The sequence below is a fragment of the Perca flavescens genome, chromosome 17 (genome assembly GCF_004354835.1).
Source record: "Perca flavescens isolate YP-PL-M2 chromosome 17, PFLA_1.0, whole genome shotgun sequence".
Taxonomy (NCBI): Eukaryota; Metazoa; Chordata; class Actinopteri; order Perciformes; family Percidae; genus Perca; species Perca flavescens.
The window spans coordinates 10,740,810-10,763,291 of NC_041347.1; the positions used below are offsets into that span (position 1 = coordinate 10,740,810).

Below are 22,482 nucleotides of genomic sequence, written 5' to 3' on the forward strand. Positions count from 1 at the left end.
CAATTTTGACCTTTTTAAAATCATTCTCTCCTTGTATCCCATCTTTATGGAAGTACAATACTAATCTGCTTGGAGTGCCCTTTTAACATTTCGTTTTGTTGTTTTTATGTATCTACTTATTGTGGCGATTGATACTACCTCACCGCTATACTCAAAGGGGTGGGGGGCAGAGAGAGAGAGAGAGAGAGAGAGAGAGAGAGAGAGAGAGAGAGAGAGAGAGACTGACAGCAGGGGAGGAGCGTGCTGTGTGCCTCAGCGTATCACGTTGCTTTTGCGCTACAAAGTTCAGATGGATCAAGTCAAGTGAGAGACAAAGTGACAAGGGACTGCCAGCCAACTCTCTGAGTTCTGGTGTAAAGTTGAGAGAGTTCGCTTAGCTAGTTAGTTTAACAGAGAACAAGTTTAACAGAGGCTTCTAGAGTTAGTGGATTATAGTCCGAGTCAAAAACTATTGTGCTACTTTTTTTTTTTTTGTTCAACATCCAGACAACCATGGAGAGCAGATTACCCTGTCGGAGATCTCTCTGGGGAAACACGTCCACATTTTGGTTTTGCTCGGTTTTGTTTTACGCAGGCCTAGCTGGAGGTAAGCACACACAAACCCACTCTGACACCCACCATGACATCCAGAGCTGTTTCACTGACTCGTCCCACTGTCCCACTGGCGTGTGTGAACTTGTTGACAATTCTGAGTGACAAGCCAATTGACTGAATTCACTGATGGGGAACAATAGCTTTTCTTTTCAGCACGCAACGAACAGTCAACTGACACGCAAGAACAACGATAGGTGACTAATCTTGTAGTAAGTTAATAAAGTTGTTATATAATAAAGTAGAAATATAAGGCGCGGTAAGGTCATCAATTGATTTCCAATAGGAACTCGACGTGTAGCTACGGCGTACAGAAGACCGCTATTTTACTATTTTTTATTTTTCTGTCTATTTTACAGCCTACAACTTGTATAATAGGCCTACTCTCTGATATTTCGGTAAATTTGCTAACAGAGACTTCAGTAGTCCTACTCTGCGATTTGAACCTGTTTTTTCTTTCGTTTGTATCTACATTCCCATGCTTTTCAGAAACAACTGCACATTATGTCCTTTATTTTAAACGCATGTTGTCTCTACACAGTTTTGGAGTGAACACTGTTTGAAGCATTTCTCCGTTTGCGGCTGTTGTTGTGAGACAGAACATCTGGCGTGAAGCTGTTTTAAAGCCCCACCAACGGGATGTAGTGAAGTGTAAATCCACCAAATACTCTCCCTTTATAACGTCGCCACAAATTGGGACAGTGGCCGCTGACATTTTTGGACTGACGAGTCATAAAATGGACAGAAATGTATACAACTTGGCAGACATAGGCCTACATTAAATGCCATTTGGGAAACTTTCCTGAGCTGTGTGTGCGCGCTTGTGCAGGGTGAGTTTGGTGACTTATACATCCAGAAATATATATATATCCCGACTGAATTTTTTGTATTGCAATCAAATAGTGATTTTTATCAAGGACTTTGGCATTGCTTGAAGTTTGACGCAGGACGAGACGGGAGAAGCTGCTGTTGCATCCGGGGCGCAGGGTGCTTCACCTCAAACGCCACGGAAACCATGCAGAGGTTATCAGTTTTCGGCTTTAGGATTTGGTCTATTTAGATAAGCTCACGCGATAAGTCCCTCAAAGGCAACAAGTCATGTTTACTCAACTTTTAGGCTGACCCATCCTGGACAAAAATCTTTATATATTATTCAGAACATGTTTACATTTCAGATGTTAGATATCCATTCAAATAAACTCATCTAAAGTATATCTTGTAGCCCAGCTTTTAAAGTAGCCTATGTTGCAGACATATAAAACCAAGAGGCTCCAATAAAAGATCTAAGAAGGCCAAAATCTAACTTGAGCACAGTGCCCTGTTTTTTGTCTCATTTGTTTGGAAGTTTCCTTCCTCTAAAAGCCGTTGATGGAAACAGCTGTTTGTGCCACTGCCACAAACCATGACTTAAAGATAAACAGAGCAATAATCAGTGCCTCTTTTCCTCTCAATCGAGATTAACATTTAGCCTCCTCCCTATGGAGGACAATGGCACATTCAGAAATGGTCAATAAACTCCACAGGATGTGGCTGCTCACTCGCTCAGTCTCGACTACTTTCTCCTCCTGTTGTGCCCCTTGTCCTAAATGAAGAAATCCCTATGAGGGTGTAGTGATACAAATAAAAATGAATAAAAAAGGTTTCCTGTGTCAATCTCATCGACAAGAACAGGCCTGGCCAGGGCTACACAGTCAGTGAGTGAGTGTGTGTTGACGTGCAGCACTTGTGTGGGCATACTGCATGTGCACGAGTAATACGAGTAATACAAAGATGATGGTGGAAGGGGAGCTCCCTGATATTTCTGGGTACCCTTTTAAATGTCTGACAAACATTTGTAGTTGAAATATTGATGCCTGATGTTTGATATGCAGTGAGTATGAAAAGTAAAAAATCCCCAAACACCAGTGGCCTTCACACTTCTAGTATGGATGTTTCTCCCACACTAGTGACTCTCTCAACAGCCCAAGGATACAGCATTGACCCCCACTGATGCAGCCTTGACTCTTCTTCTAGTCACAGCAACGAAAACTTCAACCTAATGTGCTTTGGTTGCTAAAGATATTTAACTCTAATATAAACAGTATAACAATATAACCACAGTATGAAAAGCATGGAAACAGAGAAAGTACAGGCAAACTAGTACTAGATAATTAAGTCACTTTGTAAAAATTATGTAATTATTGCACTTTTCTGTTTCAAAAGTACAAAAAGACCCATTTACACTTATCAAAAATGACATTTCAGCTACATTGTTGCTACAGTTATATGATGAAATTATGTTGTAATCATTACACAACCATTTAGTTACGTGGCTAAATGTATGAAGTACATTTAGAGGAAGAGGAAATGACTGAGTGTGCCCATTATTTAAATAGCACTTAAACAAGTTTATCGCAAATTGTCTCATAACATAATAGACACAGAAAATTACTGATCTAACGTTATGATCCCTGAACACGGTGACCTGCATCACTGACCCTTAACCACTTCCTTTTATGACTAGGTAGTCAAGAGTCTGAAGTGCCACATTGTAACACTTCCTGTTGCTTAAAACATCATTAATGCATCTGGTTGTTATGCTAGCTTCAACTGAAACCCTCACACTTTCTGTGTGTGTGTGTGCGTTAGTGTGTGTGTGTGTGTGTGTTAGTGTGTGTGTGTGTTTAGCGTGTGTGTGTGTGTGTGTGTGTGTGTGTGTGGAGAGGCTAATCTGGGATCTTCCTGGTGGTTTCATTAACACCCTGTAATGGGCTGGACAATCATTACCATTGCAGTAGGTGTGAAAAAGGGTGGAGTTTGAGGTGTGTGTGTGTGTGTGGGGGGGGGGGACAGCACTTATACAAACACATGTAGAGAACTCATGCAAGTGAAAGGATACCAGATTTACCAGTAGGGTATGTTCAGTAGTCTGTGTTGTATTAGCACCTCTTCAAGAAGAAGAATAAAATATACCTTCGCAGAAAAGCAGTTCAAATGGTAATTCTAGCAGATATGAAGACATGTTTAATTAATTCACACAAGCTATGCTGCCTGTCTGAATGTAAGCTGTCAGAGGCAACATGTACTAAACAGGTGGCATTCGGGCTTAAAACAAAGGAGGGCCTGTTTCTGAGCCCTGAGGGACTATCAGGATCCTGAGAACAGAGATCAGAGAAGGAAACTTAGATCCATAATGGAGCCAAAACACAGATGTCTGGTGTATACAAGTGAAAGAAGTCCTGTCTGTTCCAGACACAGGCAAAACCTGCTGTCAGTTTTTTACCTGGTTGCAACAACCACATCAAGACAGCTCAGATATTGGGTGCCTGGGTAGCTCACCTGGTAGAGCGCGCGTCCATATATAGAGGTTTAATCCTTGACGCAGCGGCCGCGGGTTTGACTCCGACCCGTGGCCCTTTGCTGCATGTCATTCCCCCTCTCACTCCCCTTTCATGTCTTCAGCTGTCCTATAGAAATAAAGGCCTAAAAAATAATCTTACAAAAATAAAAAAAAATAAAATAAGACAGCTCACTGACACTGCTAACACCAGCCAACTGGCACCCATTCTGCTACAAATATAAATATATTCATTTCCTCAAACTATTTTAGGAAGCTCTGGTCTTGTCAGTAAGACATACCTAACAAAAATTAGACTTAAATGTATATTAAACACATTTTACAACAAAAACTCACTCCTTTGCCAGAAATCCATCTCAACTAGAGAAACCAGATAAGAGTTGTCAGAAAGTGCAGGGAGGAAGGCAGGGCAGGCTGGGTGGGTGTGAAACAGCAGGAGAAGGGCTTCCCCTCCTATTGTCCCACCACCACGCAGGCCGGAACAGCCATGGGGGCGACAATTTCACTTTAATCACCCTCCCCGGGTCTTTCTATTGCTTTACCTAGCACACAATGGCTGTTGCGGAGTTCAGTGGAGCACACACAGGAACATGGCACTCTGTCACTCTGTGACACATACACAGGATGCACAGCTAATCAAGTGGCAAAGGTTGTCACGTGGGCAGCTACTGTATTTCATATCCATCAGAGTGTAAACCAACTACTTCAAGCTAGTATTGACACTTACACTAAAACAATTTCTGTCCTTCCTCATTTATGTTCTGGCTGACCCAAAAGGCTCTCGCATGTTGCATCTGCTGCCCCCTCAGGAAAAAAGTGGCAGTGCATAAAAACAGCCAATAGTGAGTTCATGTTTGAATCAACAAAGCTGCTGCTCCACATCTCTCTATGGGATTAAACTTCAAGCATGTGCAGTCCAATCTGTGATGTAAGAGCATGTGTTTTGCCTTTGACGACAGATGGAAAACACCTGCAGTGACATCATTACTGACTGGGGTGTTGGGAGAGGTGCAACTTGTTTGAAATTATCCACCCATGAAGAGTCATACAACAGCAGCTGTAGCCCTTCAAAGTAGTAAGGAGCCAGAGAGGAGGAGGAGGAGGAGGAGGAGGAGGAGGAGGTTGAGGAGTGGGAGCTGTGTTTGTGTGCAAGGAAGGAAGTCCACTCCTCAAATCCTGGCACACACCAGTCACCCATCAAACACAAGCACAAAGATTTGACAGCAAAGTCTCTGATCCATAGTGCAACTGCAATGATACATACTTGCATGCATGCATGCTTGTCTTTCACTAAAGTTCACCCCCACACGTACTTGTAATTCACTCAATTGCATCCTTCCTGTCTTCTTTGCAGCACTTAGCATTCTTAGATGCTCTCAACCACAATCTGTTTCAGACAAAGGATGGTAGTGATCTATTTCAGCACAGAAAGCTAGAGAGTTGTGCTGTGGTTTTACTTGCTGCATATATAGGGGTCATTCATTATGTGTGTTGATGCTGCACTGTGTCTGTGTAGTGTTTGGGCATTGTGTAGATTATCATGTGTCTGCATTGTTTTCGGTTAGAGAGGGACTTCAGACTGCTTAGGATATGTTTGTTATGTTTTGTTACTGCAATAAAATAATCATTCAGAGCACACAAAGAGTTTGTCTATTGCACCAATAGACATGTTCTTCTGCACTGAAAAAGTCAGAACAGGATGTGGTTTACAGCTTATGCAATATGTAAAGAAACATCCCACAACTGTCTTTTTGGTTTCCTGAACGTACATAAAAGGTATGTGTGGAGAATCTGTCACTGTACAGTTTTCTGAGAATGAAAGGGTCTATATCACTGCAGTCACTGGGTAATGATACAACACAACAATCGTGTAGAACAAAAGATTTCCACACTTTCCCTAGTTTGATGTCACATGAGATCCTGTATATATTGGCTACTATCTCTCTCTGTAACTGTCTGAGAGGAACATGCAATTTAACTCCCACAGGAGGTTAGTATATTTATGTTAGCCAGCAGACTATGCACCATCTTTAACCACAGTATGAATAACAGAACAGGAAACAAACTGCTGACCCAAAATGCACAAAAACCAGGACTGAGGGATGGAAAATTGTCTGACTTTGGCTTTAAATCCATGTTGACATTGGTAGTTGCTATCAATTGTTTTTGCACTGTGGTTATTATGACTGGTGGTACCAGGAGGGAACTTCTTCCCACTCAACTTAAGCTACCAAATCATTGAAGAGAAATGTGATTTACCAAGCAGTTTCCTGTTTGAGTATACAGTATGAGGCTATCTGACGATATCAGGGCTATAGCTTTACACAACTTTAATCTCCTATATCCAAGCAAATGAAAAAAAAAACTGGAATTTCCCAAAGGAGCATCATGATGTACCTGCAGCATACATGTATCTATATTACTATTGAAATATTGATGTTTGTTTTTATGTTTTCTGCTCAACTTTTCTTTGTTCTGGTTTATATGTTTCATGCAGTTTCTGAATATGAATCTACTGGATTTTTTTGTAAAAAATGCTGCCACTGTTATTGAAGTAACTTGTGTAACTTGGGTATTTGCGTTCCTTGGGTTTAGCTTCTCAGGCACTTCCTGTAATTTCCACTGCATACACATCCCACGTCCTTCACTAAAATTTGCAGGCTTTAACCCTAAACACAGCCATAACCCAAAACGGCCTCATCTCTAACCTAAAGCCTTTGATTGGTAAGGTAGTTTGTGGTGGTACGCAGCCAGGAAGGACGGACTGTCTGAAAGGTCTAATTTAGGGAACTACAGTTGATCAAAACGGTTAAATAATTACATTCTTCCATTATTGTCTTTTTTCTCTAGGTAAAGGCGAGATGTCCCACGCCCACTCCACACTGAGTGTTTCACCCCCCCACCTGTACTACACCTGCCCAGAGGGTGCAACTGTCAAACTGGTGTGTAACCAGAGAGGTGCCCCGTTGTACCACAATGACATCTTGAAGACTACCTGGCTTTTCACACCCTACAGTGATCAGCACTGTCGGGGACATATGGGCCCACGCCATACTACCATTGGCCATGGCAACCACAGCGTGCCGCCAGGGTTGCATTTCGGAACAGCAGAGCACAACTTCTGGATGGTTCTGGAGAATGTGACCCCCACTGACCAGGGTCGCTACTGCTGTATGGTCCTAGACATCCAGCAGGGACATAAACACCCCTCCGGCGTGCAGAAATACCACAGCCATGTTATTCTTCATGTTACACCATGTAAGAACATCAAATGTATGGGTGTGAATGTGTAGTAAGTTAGCATATGGTAAACTGGCAGGCGAAGTAAACTTCGATCAATCATAGTGTCTTTTGCAAGTTAGTTTCCAAGATTCTATGCAATGTGCCATTATGTGTGCTCAGTTGTGTTTTACAACATTATGCATAAATGTAATATGCTGATGTTGCAATTAACAGACAGAAACCCAAACCAATGCTACACTGTGACATACTGTACTGTGTGTGAGAAACAATACATTTGTTCTCTCTTTCCAGGGAGAAATGGCTCTCCAAACTGCACTGTCTGGGATCCCACGCCACCTGGAGGTATGCCACCTTATTCAAGCCTTCATAGCAAATAAACGACTGGCCAGTTATTCCGTTTATTTAACTCCCAGTCGCTCTGTTGCTTCCCCAGGCTCTGTGCCAGTGGCCTTGGCCATCGCAGCCTGCATCTTGGCTCTGCTTTCTCTGCCTCTTATTCTGGTACTTGTGTACAAACAGAGGCAGAATGCCCAGTCGAGCAGACGTACGTATTATTGATATGCACAAACACGCACATATTCATTTCCATGTCCCATGCTATGGGTCAAATATAAATGTCTCACACTGGGTTCCCCACAGTGTTTTGTCTGACACACATGTCCTGCCTGTGATGTGGATTAACTGTATTTCACACAGTAGGAAGCACGTTCACGCTCTGTCTGTAGTGTTCCGCTCTGTTTCAATTCATTCACAATGGCCCTTTTCCTGTTTCCTCTCTCCCAGGTGCACAAGAGCTGGTGAGGATGGACAGGTACGTTTTCCCACAGTCTGTCAGGCAGCTGGTTTTACAGGCCAGCGTTAAAACACAGCTGCTCTTTAGAATAATAATACTGTGCACATGGATATTTCACTATGTAGTAGCCACACAACAATTCTTAGACAAGATTAGACTAAAACGTGTAACAACACTGCAGATAATTCTTATGAACTTTTGTTAACAAAAAGATTTAAAACATCACTGAATCATTACTAGATTAATTAAGAAACCTAAGGACTTCTGCCCAGGCCATTGGCAGTCTATGACTTTAGTGGGAAATCTATTTCCCTATCGATTACTTTACAGCACAAAGGGAAGACATTTTTTAATGGCACACAACAGGGAGACTGCGCCGTCATTTATTCATGTGTACAAAACCTACTGCCAACCATTTTGGTTGCATTAACGTATTACAGCCTTGATTACTGTTAGAATAGAAAAGCAACACACATAAAACTTCTAAATGTCTTGAGCAACAGATGACCACTGAAGCAGTTTTTTGGGTCATATCAGCAATGTCTTACTCATCTGTATGCTTCTCTTTCTTGTGTGTACGTGAATGTTTTCAGCGAGTCTCTTGGCCATGAGAACCCTGTGTTTCTCGGAGGATCACCGAAGTTTAAGACCCGAACCGTTTCTCAGATCATGACCAGGCAGTCCTCAGAGACAGGACGCCACCTGTTGTCTGAGCCAGGAACCCCCTTTTCTCCTCCTGCACATGGGGATGTATTCTTCCCAACAGAAGGTACAGTAGGACACACACACACACACACACACACACACACACACACACACACACACACACACACACACACACACACACACACACACACACACACACACACACACACACACACACACACATATCCACATCCTGACAACACAACCTCAAACAACAGGCCAAGACAGAGAAATTGATACAGGGACTTTAGCCATCTGATTAAAGATGCTTGTTAAATAAGATGGAAAACATTAACTCAGCACCGACTGGGATATAACATGATGTAACAAATTCTCCATTGTGTTCAGCTTTTGCCCTTTAGCCTGGCTCAAACCTCTCTCTGATCAGCCCCTGACACAAAGAAAGCTGAGTATGAGTGATCTCACTTTCAGGGGACTTCATTTACATGGCTAAGTGGGTGTATTTCAGTTTAGAAGAGTGTGCACTATATCCAAGACTGATTCACTACATTCTTAATGCATACACCTGACTCCCTTCACATTCTCGTTTGATACTCAAATGATGTACAAAGGTACTTGAGTAGTGGCACGTAACTGTTTTGCACAACGACAAATTCTGGAAAAACCTATTTCAAAATGTACAGCCAGTTTGGTAAAAGGCTCTGACGCAATCAAAGAGCAACCACGGCTTTGCGTGCTTCTGCTGAAATATGCTGCGTGTGGTTGAAGTGTTGGCGGAATGATACTCACATTCTTGCGCAAAATTGCACGCTCACAAACAGCTCTGAATTCTTCTCTTGCCTCCCTCGCAAGTCATTCTCCACCCATCAGCACTCTCATTTAACACTAATGGCCCTTTCAGCCATTCTCTCCTGACTTGACTTGAAATAATACTGAAACATTAGTTACGGTGAAGGGGTTCAATCCTGAGTGTTTTTCTACCGATTCTCCGGGGCACCTGTGCAGACATTCCAGGCATACTGAGGTGGATCGCCCTGTTTCCTGGCAGCACGGTCTATGATGGTATAGGGGAAAGGACAGACCCAGACTTGACTGAAAACCCACCCTCAACCATTACATATTATGTTATTCCTATGACCTTAAACAGTTTAGTGTGCAAACATGGACAAGAGTCTCAAAAACTCTTACTGGAGCTTGTCCACTGACAATATACTGCACAGAAGGTAAAACTGGGCTGCCCACACTTATTGAGTCCTAACTGAGACGCTGCCGTTTTGCCCAAATAGAATACTGCTGATGAGTAATGTCACTAATGGAAAAAACCTGCTTACAAGTGACAGCTGTAATCTGAGAGGCAACTAAGCAGATTACATCTGTTTCTTTTCAAGAAAGTGCCACAAATATTGATAAAACCATCAAGAATCTTTTGTCACAGTGGGTTTCCCTGCCAGAGCTCACTTCCTTCAGTGGTCTCCAAAAGTTATGCAGAGTACACAGCCTGGTTTCTTGTCTTAAGTTTTACGTTACATAGATGAAAGCCACACTTGAGCTTCCTTGTTCATCTTTTTTGGCCCGCTGACCTTCAGCTAAGCAGAATTTAACTAGCAGCAGTTCCCTCTTTTTTTTAAACATGTCGTAACTCACACATAAATGGCTCTTTGTTCCGCTTAATAGGTTTCCAGCTAAACACATCTTATTCTGAGAAATCTGTCAGTCTCTCTGTGTGCTTGTACTATTAAAAGGAGTAGGAGGTTTGGAAAAAAGAGATCATGAAATCGTGTAAGATCTGGCTGCATTTTTGGGCAGGAAGTGCAATTTTGAAGAGGTTAACCCCCTCATTTCTAAATTTCCACACGTCAGCACAGATGTGAAACGTGCATGTGGTTGATACAGTACATGAAGATCACCTGCTACCTTTTCTGTGCTCTAACTGACTCACACTGTTCTCTATTCCAGACATCATCCTTGAGTCCCCAGACATCCTGCAGGTTTAAAGTGGGTTGGGACTTCATTCATCGCTCTAACTGCTGACCTGGAAACAGTCCTGCAACTCTCTTCCTCCTCTTTCTGTCTCCAGAGCGATGTTGACCTTATCAGCTGTCTCACAATAACCTCTGCTGGGATTGTCGTCTGTAGGTTGTCTGGACCGCAGGAGGGAACGGACAGCGTTTTTTTTATTCAAAAACTATTTCCACCTGCAACAACAGCTGGGGGCCAAAGGAAAACTTTTGCTTGTGCACACTTGTGTTGTGGCTGGGGCTGGGTTTATGTGTGATGTTCCATCTACACGCTGCTGATAATCACTCGTGGACCAACAGCTGCCTGCTGCTAGCGAAGAATCCAGTGTTGAGGGTGGGGGTCCCGCCATATATGCAGGGGTGGCACGTTAACTGTAACTTGCTTGGTGCAGTTCAGACAAACTGTGGTGGATTTATTTGCTTGGTTTGGTTCAGTTAAGCCGGTGTGTAATTCAAACCCTTTTGCGGACCAGAGAACTGCGCTCTAACTGGTGCGGCTCGTTTGTGGTGTGAACTCAATGCAGACCAACCTCGGGATTATGCGATAGAAAATGTATGACAGTGAGTTTGAACTTTAAACTTTTGAAACAATCCATTTGCTGGTTGTTGGAACTGTCATAGAAACAATCCCCCATATCATGACACAAGATCATTTGGTAGCCATGGTAGCATGGTATGCCCGTCAGCGCAGGGATATTACGTCACACATCAGATGGTGAAGAAAAAAAAAAGAACAAGTGTGTGTTGCTTGCGTCCTACATAGCAACAAGCTGTCACAGTGATACATATTTTATAATTTCTTTAAACTGAACCACAGGTGTGAAAGCAACCGAAGGCTCTCTCTCGTCCCTCTCATTGTAATAAAGTGCTCAAATAGCATTATACCAAAGTAGTGTCAATATTCTTGTACAAGTTGAGAGTAGTTTTTTTTATGGCATTACACTGTTCCTCGGTATCAATTCCACATGGCCTCAGCTTCATTTCTCTTACTGCTTGTTACCTCAGTTACTGTCAGCCCTGCTGCTTCAAATACGCTCCTTCCTTCCTCTACTCAGAACGCAGCACTAGTGGCCTGAAATATGTTCAAATATTTTAAAGTATGTAGAAGAAAAAAAAAACTGTTGCTTATTTCTGATAAGTTGTTCATTAATGTCATTCATGCTCATGTGCAGTTAAATAATTAAATAATGTTTATTGTTTTACTCTTGAATGTATCCTAACGGATTCTTAATTAGAAAACAGCATCATAAAACTGGCAACAGTTATATCACTTCCACCTCAACACTGTTATTTTTCATCCTTTTTGTTCTGTTTTCATGTGTCGTGATTTAATTGATAAGATGTGTATATCAGTGGTCATTCCTATTTGTTTAAGCGGGCAATGGGCTGTTAAGTAAAAAAATATTTAGCATATGTGTGGAGGAATGGCATTGAAATGTTAAAACAAATCGAGAAAATGAGAAGTGATTGCAAATTATTGTAATTTTGCTTTTATTTGGTTGTGAGTGATTGTGAGAAACCACTGGTGATTTTGTCATATTGACGTAAAATGTGTATAGCAGGTGCTTAGTGGAAATCATCTCCAAATGATGTGTAGCAGGTGTACAGAACAGGGTATTTTGTTTGTATGTTTTTTTTCTTCTTAATTAGATATGTAACTAAACTAAGGTCTTATGGTTGAGTATTTGTGTTTTAAGTGTGCGTGCGTGCGTGCGTGTGTGCGTGGTTACAGTTTCAAGATTAACTTTGTGGTCTGGTTTAAATGTGTGTGTGTGTGCATTCTTGTATGTAATTCTGCATCTGTATGTATGTGACTGTGTGTTTTATACTGTACAAAGCTTGTACTAGACACAGACCTGGAGCTGTCATGCAAAAGCATGTTTGGTCTGCATATTGCATTTAAATTGTCTTGGTTGTAGCTTGTATAATAAAGTGGAACTCTTAAACCTTAAAGCTGTGAGTCTAGTCTTTGAAATCACTGTTCCTTTCAACGGGCAGGTCTCCAAAACTATCACTACACAAGGACGTGCTGCACTTGCTGCTGAGGGAGCCATTACAGATGGAACAAGGTTGTTCCACTTGTGTGCCTCTAAAATGGTGCACACCAGAGGGAGACTGGCATTGAGGGGAGAAAATGATAAAACAATCTTAGTATCTTGTTTTATGAGAGTAGACAGAGAGCTAAGATGGGAAGAGGGGAATACCCGTTGCTGGCCATTTCTCCTCTCTTTTTCTACAGTCTGACATTAGCTATTTATATCTTGTATTAACAGGAGCTGAATTATTATAGGTTTGTGCCACCCATATTTAAATGTGACACAGACAAGGGGAGTTGAAAATAGGCCACATACAGTACAACTGTCACATGACAATGCATGCGCATGTGACACATACATAACATAAATCCCTCCATCTGTGCACATAAACACATTTTTAAAAGCCTTTTAGATGTCACAGACAACAGGAAAAGCAACAACACTCATCTTCCTCTTTTTGTAAATATGACTTGTGGCTTTCCTGTTTACAAATGGTGTTTCCTGTACCTTCACAGCTGATCAGCTCAAACAGAAGATCAACCAACCACTGTATTTTATTTGCTGTGCAGGCAAGATCTTACTTTGATTAATATCTGATTTGTACTGTATCTTGAGCTTGAGGCAGGTAGACAAGGAGGCAGTTATCAGATCCCCAGAATAAATAATCTTTCAGGTGTAATTGTTTGTAGTACAACGGCTAACCAAAAGAGGTCTCTGTAAAAAGATGTGATGCTAAATCCCCCCAAATGGCCCCTCTCTGCCAAGTCACCATGAACAGATCTGATTTATACCCCTTTGTAGAGGTTACTGCACTATACTGGATGAAGAATGGTGTTTAAAGATGAATTATTTTTCATCATAATATGAAGCACAAACATAATGTCACTTGATTTAGCAACAAATCGTTCCTCAGTGGTTAACAGTTTTGAGGATGTAATACTAGACTAAAATACATGTTAGATTTTTTTCAGTGGATGAGTAGTTTATCGGCTATGTGGCGATAGATTTAACAGTGTTGTACTTGTTGCAGCTGCTGTATCTTACCGACATAGGTGGCGTGCCGTCGTCTTCCACAGTGACAGTGAGCTGATACCGTTGCTGGCGCTCTCGGTCGGGAGGGGCCGGCCGTGTCACCATCTCTCCGGTCACACGGTCCATGCGGAAGGTCAGGTCCTGGTTTCCGGCGGTGATGTAGTAAAACAGCATGGCGTTGGGACCGATGTCTTTGTCGGTAGCTGTCACACGAAGGACTGACGTACCTCCTCCGACATTCTACAATTTACATAATAAAAGAAGCCTCATTATTGAATAAACACAGACCTGTGACCCAATAGTTCATATTATTGGGCAAACTGAAAATCACCAACAGCACTTATGACATTGTTAAGCTTCTGTTCATGAACGTCACTAGATGCATACAAAATGAAAGAGACATGAAAATTCAAAGGCAAATCACGTGTGGATAAAATGAAACATGCTCCATGTGATATGTGAGTGCGTCCCTACCTCACTAATGCTGACGTTGTAGCCCCTCAGGCTTCCAATAACAGGTGCATTGTCATTGACGTCCAGGATGTTGACGGTGAGGGAGTGGTCTGTGAATCTCGGAGGTGAGCCATTATCGATGGCACGCACCTGTAACAACAACACGCACATGCACTGGTGTATACGAGTATGCAAGTCTGACCATGCATTTGGACACATGGCCTAAAAACAGATGGGGACAAATAGATTAAGTGTATGCACGTCTTCTGTGCTTCTACGTTCAGTCTTGGTACTTCTGTGCGATATCTTGTGTTGGGAGGCAAGATGCAGCATGCATTCTTTTAGGAGAAAATATTGACATGAATAATATTTTGATATGATCAAAACCTAAAAAATGGTCACACATAATTTGTGTCATCCAAAACTCACTTGACTATGTTAAAAAAAAAAAAAAAAAAAAAAAAAAAAGTCTTTTTTTTTTTAGATGAAACAAATGTGACACGCAATCACTTTCTTTTTTAGAGGTTAGACAGTGAGACAAGGCTTTGGTGTAAGTGTAAAAAGTGTTTGTATGGCCATATAGACATGTGGGCAAAGATCATAACTACATGTGGATTGCTGCCTGACCTTCAGTAGGTAGCGGTCTACTGACTCTCTGTCCAGAGGAGCATTGACAAAAACCTCCCCATAGGTGTTGTTCACTGTCTTGATCTTGAACACCTCCTCCATGTTGCCGGCCACCAGAGTGAAATTGACCTGAGAGAGAGTAATGAGTCAGAATTAAACAAAGAGAAAGGGGTTAAGTAAAAGTAAGTAAAAGAATGAAACTGTCACATTATTACAACAGCTTAGGTTTAGTCAGTCACCCATAATGTGTAAATAGTTTATAGTTGTATTTGGCTGTGCAGGTTCTAAATCGTGAATAAATCACAGCACATGCTAAAATGACAAATTGGGAAGAAATGACATTGAGTTTATGATTAAGAAAGACAATTAAAAAATGATAACTGAGGGACAGGAGTGGGCTGGGTTGGTGGAGAGAACAATGAACACAAGTAGAGTGCAAGAAGTTAAAGTTGAAACGCTCATACTGTTAAATATGTGTAGCAGTCTGCAGCATGTGTAGTAGGTAGTACTAAGAAAAAAAATGCTGCTACTGATAAACTATCTTCCTGAAAATAGTTCTTGGAAATGTGTGTGAGTACATTGAGAGCCACTACAAACCGCAGTGCCATGAGATTAAAAAATAAAAAAAATCTGTCTGAGTGAGTGCATGTGTTTCCATCTTTCTTCTTTATTCTCACCAGTCCATTTAATCCAGCATCTTTGTCCGTTGCCAGCACTACTGCCACTTTTTTCCCCATGGGTGAGTTCTCGGCGACGTTCACTGAAGTATCAGATGTGATGTCAAACACTGGACTGTTGTCATTCTCATCCAGAATGGTGATTGAAACCTGTCAAGAGGTAAGATCATATATAGGCTCCATAACTTGCCAAATCGATCAAATACTTACCTTTGACATTAATCAAATAACCAAAATCTAACAATACAAGCTACTGCAGATGAACACATTTCATGTTGCCTTTCATACTCTGAACCATCTTAAGAGAACAGCAAGTCTTACCTTCTGCACTTCCAATCAGAGATGCAATGAATAAAAGAGGAATGCCATTAAGTTTTCTATAACAGAATAGACACAACACATGCTGTAATAACTAGAACACGAAAATAAGGAAGATAATATGACACAATTCAGAATGAAGCATACCACAGTGGAGTCCTTTTTAGGTCCTCCATCATCAGCTACAACAGTCAAGGTGTACATATCCCCCTTCTCTCTGTCCAGCAGGCCCGTCACTGTGATACGGCCCTGAAACATCACACACATCAGCATATATCTGCGCCGCCATTAAAATTCCATACAGGATAGAAATCTTCTAATGTGACAGGCAGGAAGCAAAGACAGTGACTAGCAAGTATCATAGAAATCAACAACAACAACAAAAAAATCCCCATTTCTCAAATATCAAAAGGAATCAAAGGACTTCAAAGCAAGCTCTTTGATCAGCTTACAGTCATGCAGCAACAAGCTTAAATCACAAGGGAAGAGGTGTTATTGAATCACACTGCGGTTAATGGATGATGCATATTTGACAGAAGGTGGGTGTAGTCTTTGAAGTGTACAAAACAGAGGATGTACATTGTGCTCATATCATCGGTGACCCTCCTCCACTGCTGCCCCACTCACCGTGACGCTGTCTATCTTGAAGAGGGCCAGAGCCACAGGCGACGTGTCAGGGTCAAAGCGGTAAGTCAACTGATTCAAGTTGTCGGCTGACTGGGCTTTCACCTGGACCACCTCTGTCCCCGTGGCGATGTTCTCACGAAGCGAAGCCTCATAACCGGCGGAGGCGAAGGCCACGGCCTCGTCCAGCTCATTAAGCAACGTGACGTAGACGGCGCAGAAGCCTTTGTGGAAAGGGGGAGCCTGGTCAGTGGCCGAGACGTTCATCAGATAGGTGGTCTTGGTCTCGTAGTCCAGGTAGTCCACAGTGGTTACCAGGCCAGTGCTCACATCCACCTCAAACTTGCGGTCTGAGCCGGACACAAGGGCGTAAGCAACAGCTCCACCATCACCTGAGGAGGAAGAAGGGCGGCGGTTGGTAGATAAAAGCTTAGAATGCATTTAAAAACTTTTTAACAAAATAGTTACTTGAATAAGTAACTTTAAAACCTTGAACCATTGTTGCTATAGTTGCAACGTGCAAACAGATTCCTCCATTCTGTGTTTTAACATAGTTGTCTGTTGGCCATGTTGTGTTTATTTCAGTTTCAGGCCTGCTCTTATGTTTTGGAAAATTTATGTCACAGCACCAGATGCGTCATGAGGAAGAACAAACATTGTACACCACGGGAAGTGAATAGAGGAAGTCTGCACTGTGGAGCAGAAGTAAAAATTTAAATGCTATGTACAGTGAATGCATTTTTTTGCGTGTTGCCGTATGATATAACAAGGTAATAACATCCCTGTTATGAGGTTTGACGTTCCCCTTTGGAGTGGCACCCACCAGTATCATGTTTAATGACCTGCAAACCACTGACTCGTGCCAGCGCCTGCAGAGCAGATCTGGGAAGTTTAAAGCCACAGTCAGTGAAATGTCTCTTTTTGTTTTATGGCATGAGGACACATACAACCTGATACTGAACAACAAGAACTGACATCAAACTCCACACCCTCTGCTCGGTGCTTTTGATTGATCCGGGACTGGACTCACCAGTGTCAGGGTCTGTGGCACGCACCACAATCACAGAGGTGCCGATGCCAGCGGTCTCCCTAAGGCCCAGACGGTTGTATTGTTGCTGGGTAAACCTTGGCGCCTCGTCATTGGCATCGTCCACATATATTATCACCTGCAGGGGAAGACATTTGTGGCGCTTTAACTATACATATTATCTTTGAGGAATACTTCTACTCTTTTGGGAAAAATGGCCTGGTCATTTTATTAATTAGGTAATGAGACCACAGGCATAAATATTACATATCTGAGTCCCACTTAAGGGGCTGGCTTCTCTGAAGTCCACATTTCTAGACAAAATATAAGAGGTCAACAAGACTGTCCATTTTTTATTTTAATTTAGTACAAGCTTCATGCTTCATAATAACAAGTACAAACCACTTCTACATAAACTGCTACACATTTAGCATGAAGCACTAGGATGAACTTGCACATGTTACAGCATCTTTCCCATCCCCCCTCCAGCTACCCTCCTCTTCCTCACCCTCACGGAGCTCCTCATGCTGCCCTCGTCACTGTTGTAGGCCTCCACTTCCAACACATGGGAGCTGCTGGTTTCTCTGTCCAGCGCCCTGAGGCCTCTTGTCACCAGCCCGGTCTGTCTGTCTATGCTAAACAGATTGTTGCTGTTCCCTGCATGCATGCATTCACAAGAGTCAAGAGCAAAGCATTGAATCTAGTCTCTGGGTTTAGATAATTTCACTGGAGGCAACTGTCAATTGGGCGAGATAATTTAAGTTGTTTCCAATGCAAAATAACTTGTTTAAAGAACCTGTCATTACTGGTATTTTCACTGTGGCAAGATATGTCTTATACATACTGATTGCTTCTAGACAAGAGAAATTGCAATAGAAACAGAGGAATCATACCTGCCTATCGGCAGAATTTTGCCAAAAACATTGTGAATCACTAAAATTATGGAACTCTTTCTTGGGGATCTTGTTTGGACCAATCTTGGATTAACAACGCTACCAAAATAAATTGAATGATTTAATAATCCAGTGCATCTTGGGAGCCTGTACTTTCAGTGCATGTTTGGGAACAAGGAGACCATGCGTGAAGGCCATCTGGGAGGAAAGTTAAAGTACAGCAACACTTACCAGTGAGGATCCTGTACAGAACTACGCCATTCTCACCCTGGTCTGCATCGGTAGCTTGAACCTGTACAGACAAACACAAGCGGAAAGTCCGTTCTTCACAGGGCCTTATTTTATTACGGTTATTATTTTTATTGTTGTTATTTATGTTGTATGCTATGTCAGGGTTATTACAGTAAACTGAAACTAAATAAAAACAAACTAAACTGAAACAATACTGCCTGGTTAAAAAACTAATAACCAAAGTGAAAGTAAATTAATTTCAGTTTTAAGCTTTTTAGCTATATTTCGTTGCCAAATATCAGTCAACCCTCGTGACATTGAGGCACAGAAATTGAACAGACTTGACATTCCAGGAGATAGCGCTTGACATTGGACACTAAAGTAGCACAAAGATTAAACATTAAGGCCATTCTCCAAGTATTTATTTTGTATGTATATGTAGCTAGATACTTCTGAGACATTATATCTGGCCCAAACAAAACAAACTAAAACTAGTGTAAGTAATAAAATATATAAAAAAGAAAACTTTCTGAAAAACTGAAACTAAACTAAAACGCACTCTGAAACAAACACACTCTGAAAACTAACTAAAACGACATTGAAAAGTCCAAACTAAAATAATATAATAATAGTTTGGTAACTAGTGAGTATGAGTTATGTGTATTTACCCCTGTAACATGATAGACAGTACATTTAATACATATGTTTATTGATTCAAAGTTTCTACAAACAGATGGACGAATCTGTATTTTCTCTCATTCACCACACATCCACTGGTGCCCAGTGTCCTGTTGCCACAACAACCCCAACATGGCTTGGCAGTAAGTCTGTAATGCCAGAACCTCTCCCTCTCCCTCTCTCTCTCTCTCTCTCTCTCCCAGAAGATGCCAAAATCCCAAACCCAGCGCAGACAGCACGGCTCCACAGCGTACACAGATAAAAAGTGGAGCATGCTGGGCTGCTGGTGAATGGGCCATGTCATAAGACTGACTTCTGAATCCAGAGAGGCACAGAGCCGCTGGCACTAGATGAGGCCGCCTTCTTGTCACACACCCTGCTCCTCTGTGGATGTGTCAAAACCCTGTGTAGATGCCCACAAAGTGCATATTAAATTGCATACAGAGACACGCACTCAAGCCACTCAAGCACATGTACGTGCACTCAGGTACACACAAATACAGATATACACTCTCTCACAGACTCTCTCTCTCTCTCTCTCTCTCTCTCTCTCTCTCTCTCTCTCTCTCTCTCTCGCCCTGTGTGTCCTCCGTTGCTCTCTCTCGCTCTCCCTGTGAAGAGGGGCCCAACTCCAGTCTCATTAGCTTTATAAAGAGATGTGGAGAGAAGAGGAGAAAGGGGAGGAGAAGGGAGGGGGAGACGGGAGAAAAAAGAAGCTGGGGGGTCAGATTGGTGAGTGATGAATAGGGTATTACACAGCGGACTGCACCACTTAGGCCATAAAAGGGGGTGTAAAAAGTGTAAGACTACATTGCAGAGCCAGGTGTTGTAAGTGTAAGCACATGGAGTGTAAGCACTGAGAGATTATTCACTAAGCATCTGCATGGCTCAGAAAACACACTATCGTCTTTGGCTCCCTGGGATTAAAACAACAGTGAGATATATCAATTGTCATGCTGTTATCCACACTTTACCCCCTTTTCCTCCTTGTTGCCCTCTTCCTCCCCAGTGTTTTTCCCTCTGTCTCTGGGAAAGCAGCAGTTTAAGGGGGGGAAAACAAGTGTGTGGAGCCAAGAAACAGGTCTGACCTCAGTTACTGGAACTAAGTAAGGTTCTGTTTTAAAGAGTCGCTAAAGTGTGGGTGTGAGTATACATTCTTATTGAGTTTTATTCCAAATTATTAAAGGTACAGTCTGAAGAACCAATGTTAATTGCTTAGCATTTTGGAGGTAAAGATAATTAAATTCTTTTAAATTTGAAACTCCTAAGATTGCACACAATCTCACTAAAGTCTCTTACAATTTGTATTTTATGTCTGTTGTGAAGTCTTTCGAAATGAAACTCCTAAAATCAGCATTTCGAGACGCGAGCTGCTTGACATGTGCTTGACTAACTGCACATTGTCAAAGGGAGAATGTTGTACACATTTGGTTAAGGGTGATTAGAACTTATCTGGAAGGTAGATTTGAATAAATTTGAATTAGTGAACAGAGGCTGCATATCTGACATCTATGAACGGTTACTGTATTCCCCATTCATATCCGTCTTTGACTATATAGATAATAGAGAAAATATGGTAACAAATATAAAATAAAAGGCAAAACAAATCTAATAAGAATTTGCAAGTATGCTACATAGAAATTAACTTTACAAAATGGCAAAGTGTGCTGGTAAAGAAGTTAAAAAATGACTAAAAACTAGCTGAGCAGTCAGATCTGGAGGAGCAACAATGTGGGGTGATAGAGATGGAGAGTACCTTACAGCTAAGCTGCCAAGCTTAAGAACAGCACAGTCTACAGTAAGTGTGGGTGAGAAAGGAAGTTTGTGTTTGAATAGCTGTGTGTGTGTGTGTGGCATATGTGCTTGGAGGCGCTGACTAATGAACTGACTCTCTAACGAGCCATCCTGCTCCACTGGCCTTTTCATAGCTTTCCTGGCATTTGGTCTTAAAAATAATTTCACGTCCCAATGTGTTTCCCTTAAACCGATAAGCCATGCTTTGTCTCCGCTGAATTAAGGACGATGACATTTACAAATGTTACTATGCTGAAGATGGGGGCATGCAGAATGATGTGGGGGGGGAGGGGGGGATAATTGGAGACCGGGATAGAAGAGGTGGGTGCCTTGTATTTTACAAGGGGCATTTTAATAAACCCAATTTGTTTTACATTGAAGAAAGCCTGTCAAGCATCGACTGTTGGGTAGTCCTTGATTTAATAGCTACATAATTGCCGCAAATGCCAAACACTCCTGCATCTGCATGCATGCGTTTCAGTGTATATTTGTGCCATGTATGTGTACATTTATCATAAGCTCTTGATGGTATGATCTAAATCAAGTGAACATAAACCTACTCAGTTTGGTTAGGCTTGGCTAGTGAGGCAGAGAGCTGCTGAGGCACTTTTAACAAAGGTTGACCACACACACACACACACACACACACACACACACACACACACACACACACACACACACACACACACACACACACACACACACACACACACACACACACACACACACACACACACACACACACACACACACACACACACACACACACACACACGCCTGACATAGAGCTCCAATCTAATGGTGTTTTCTCCATCCAGAGCCGAGACAACATGAACACCACTGAAGCAGGCTCCAACTTCACCTTTACGTCTAACACAGAAAATGTCACACTGTCCAGCCTGACAACCACCACCATCCCTCCCACCATCCCACAGCCTCCATCCTATTCTTCAGACATCCACAACCCAGAATTCACCATTGCGGTGGTGCTGGGCTTATCACTGCTGCTGGCGGGCTTAGCTGCCTTCCTGGCAGTGTGCCGGCCCTCGGAACAGGATGGGGACTCTGAGGCGAGCTGCGGCCCAGGTGAGAGCTTGACCCGTGGAAGAAGCCGGTCCAGTGAGCCCCAGCTCAAGGTGTGGAAGAGGCTGGGCTCATATCGGCGTTCATACAACATCTCCTTCAGACGACCGCCCCATCGCAGGCCTCACGAGCGTGGGAGCACACACGTGTCCCACTCTCTAGCCCGACAGACACAACCACAGCCAGAAGTCAGTGTGGAGCCCCACCTCACTATGCCTTGTCTATTTGACTATGTTACTGAAATCTGACTCGAGGACAGGCTGAGGGCAGAAGGACTGCTTCCTAAAACAAGCGGCACACTCTATATCTTACGGCTGGTGCTACGAACATCACTAATACCAGGTGTGGGTGAAGAGTACAT

General features: G+C 42.3%; 2 protein-coding genes across 5 annotated transcripts in view; one reads left to right on the forward strand and one right to left on the reverse strand.

The window, feature by feature from the left end:
* Window positions 1–22,482, reverse strand: part of cdh23 (cadherin-related 23) — a 207,775-nt gene that overhangs the window by 30,866 nt on the left and 154,427 nt on the right. For 3 of the 4 annotated variants that reach the window (XM_028603313.1, XM_028603314.1, XM_028603312.1), the window contains 7 exons: window positions 18,567–18,627; window positions 17,951–18,099; window positions 17,446–17,581; window positions 16,419–16,807; window positions 15,939–16,040; window positions 15,795–15,850; window positions 15,536–15,623 (listed from right to left, as the gene is read on the reverse strand). In XM_028603313.1, the coding sequence (XP_028459114.1) occupies window positions 15,842–15,850; window positions 15,939–16,040; window positions 16,419–16,807; window positions 17,446–17,581; window positions 17,951–18,099; window positions 18,567–18,627 (846 nt within the window). In that variant the 3' untranslated portion in view covers window positions 15,536–15,623; window positions 15,795–15,841. Of the gene's footprint in view, window positions 1–13,728; window positions 13,957–14,190; window positions 14,320–14,796; window positions 14,926–15,473; window positions 15,624–15,794; window positions 15,851–15,938; window positions 16,041–16,418; window positions 16,808–17,445; window positions 17,582–17,950; window positions 18,100–18,566; window positions 18,628–22,482 lie in introns of those variants that run through there. The other variant, XM_028603317.1, reaches the window with a different exon arrangement.
* vsir (V-set immunoregulatory receptor) lies at window positions 291–12,601 on the forward strand. The gene is made up of 7 exons (XM_028603322.1): window positions 291–586; window positions 6,779–7,186; window positions 7,463–7,513; window positions 7,605–7,715; window positions 7,955–7,982; window positions 8,558–8,733; window positions 10,587–12,601. The coding sequence occupies exons 1-7, from the start codon at window positions 493–495 to the stop codon at window positions 10,622–10,624; spliced, it is 906 nt and encodes a 301-aa protein (XP_028459123.1). The 5' UTR covers window positions 291–492; the 3' UTR covers window positions 10,625–12,601.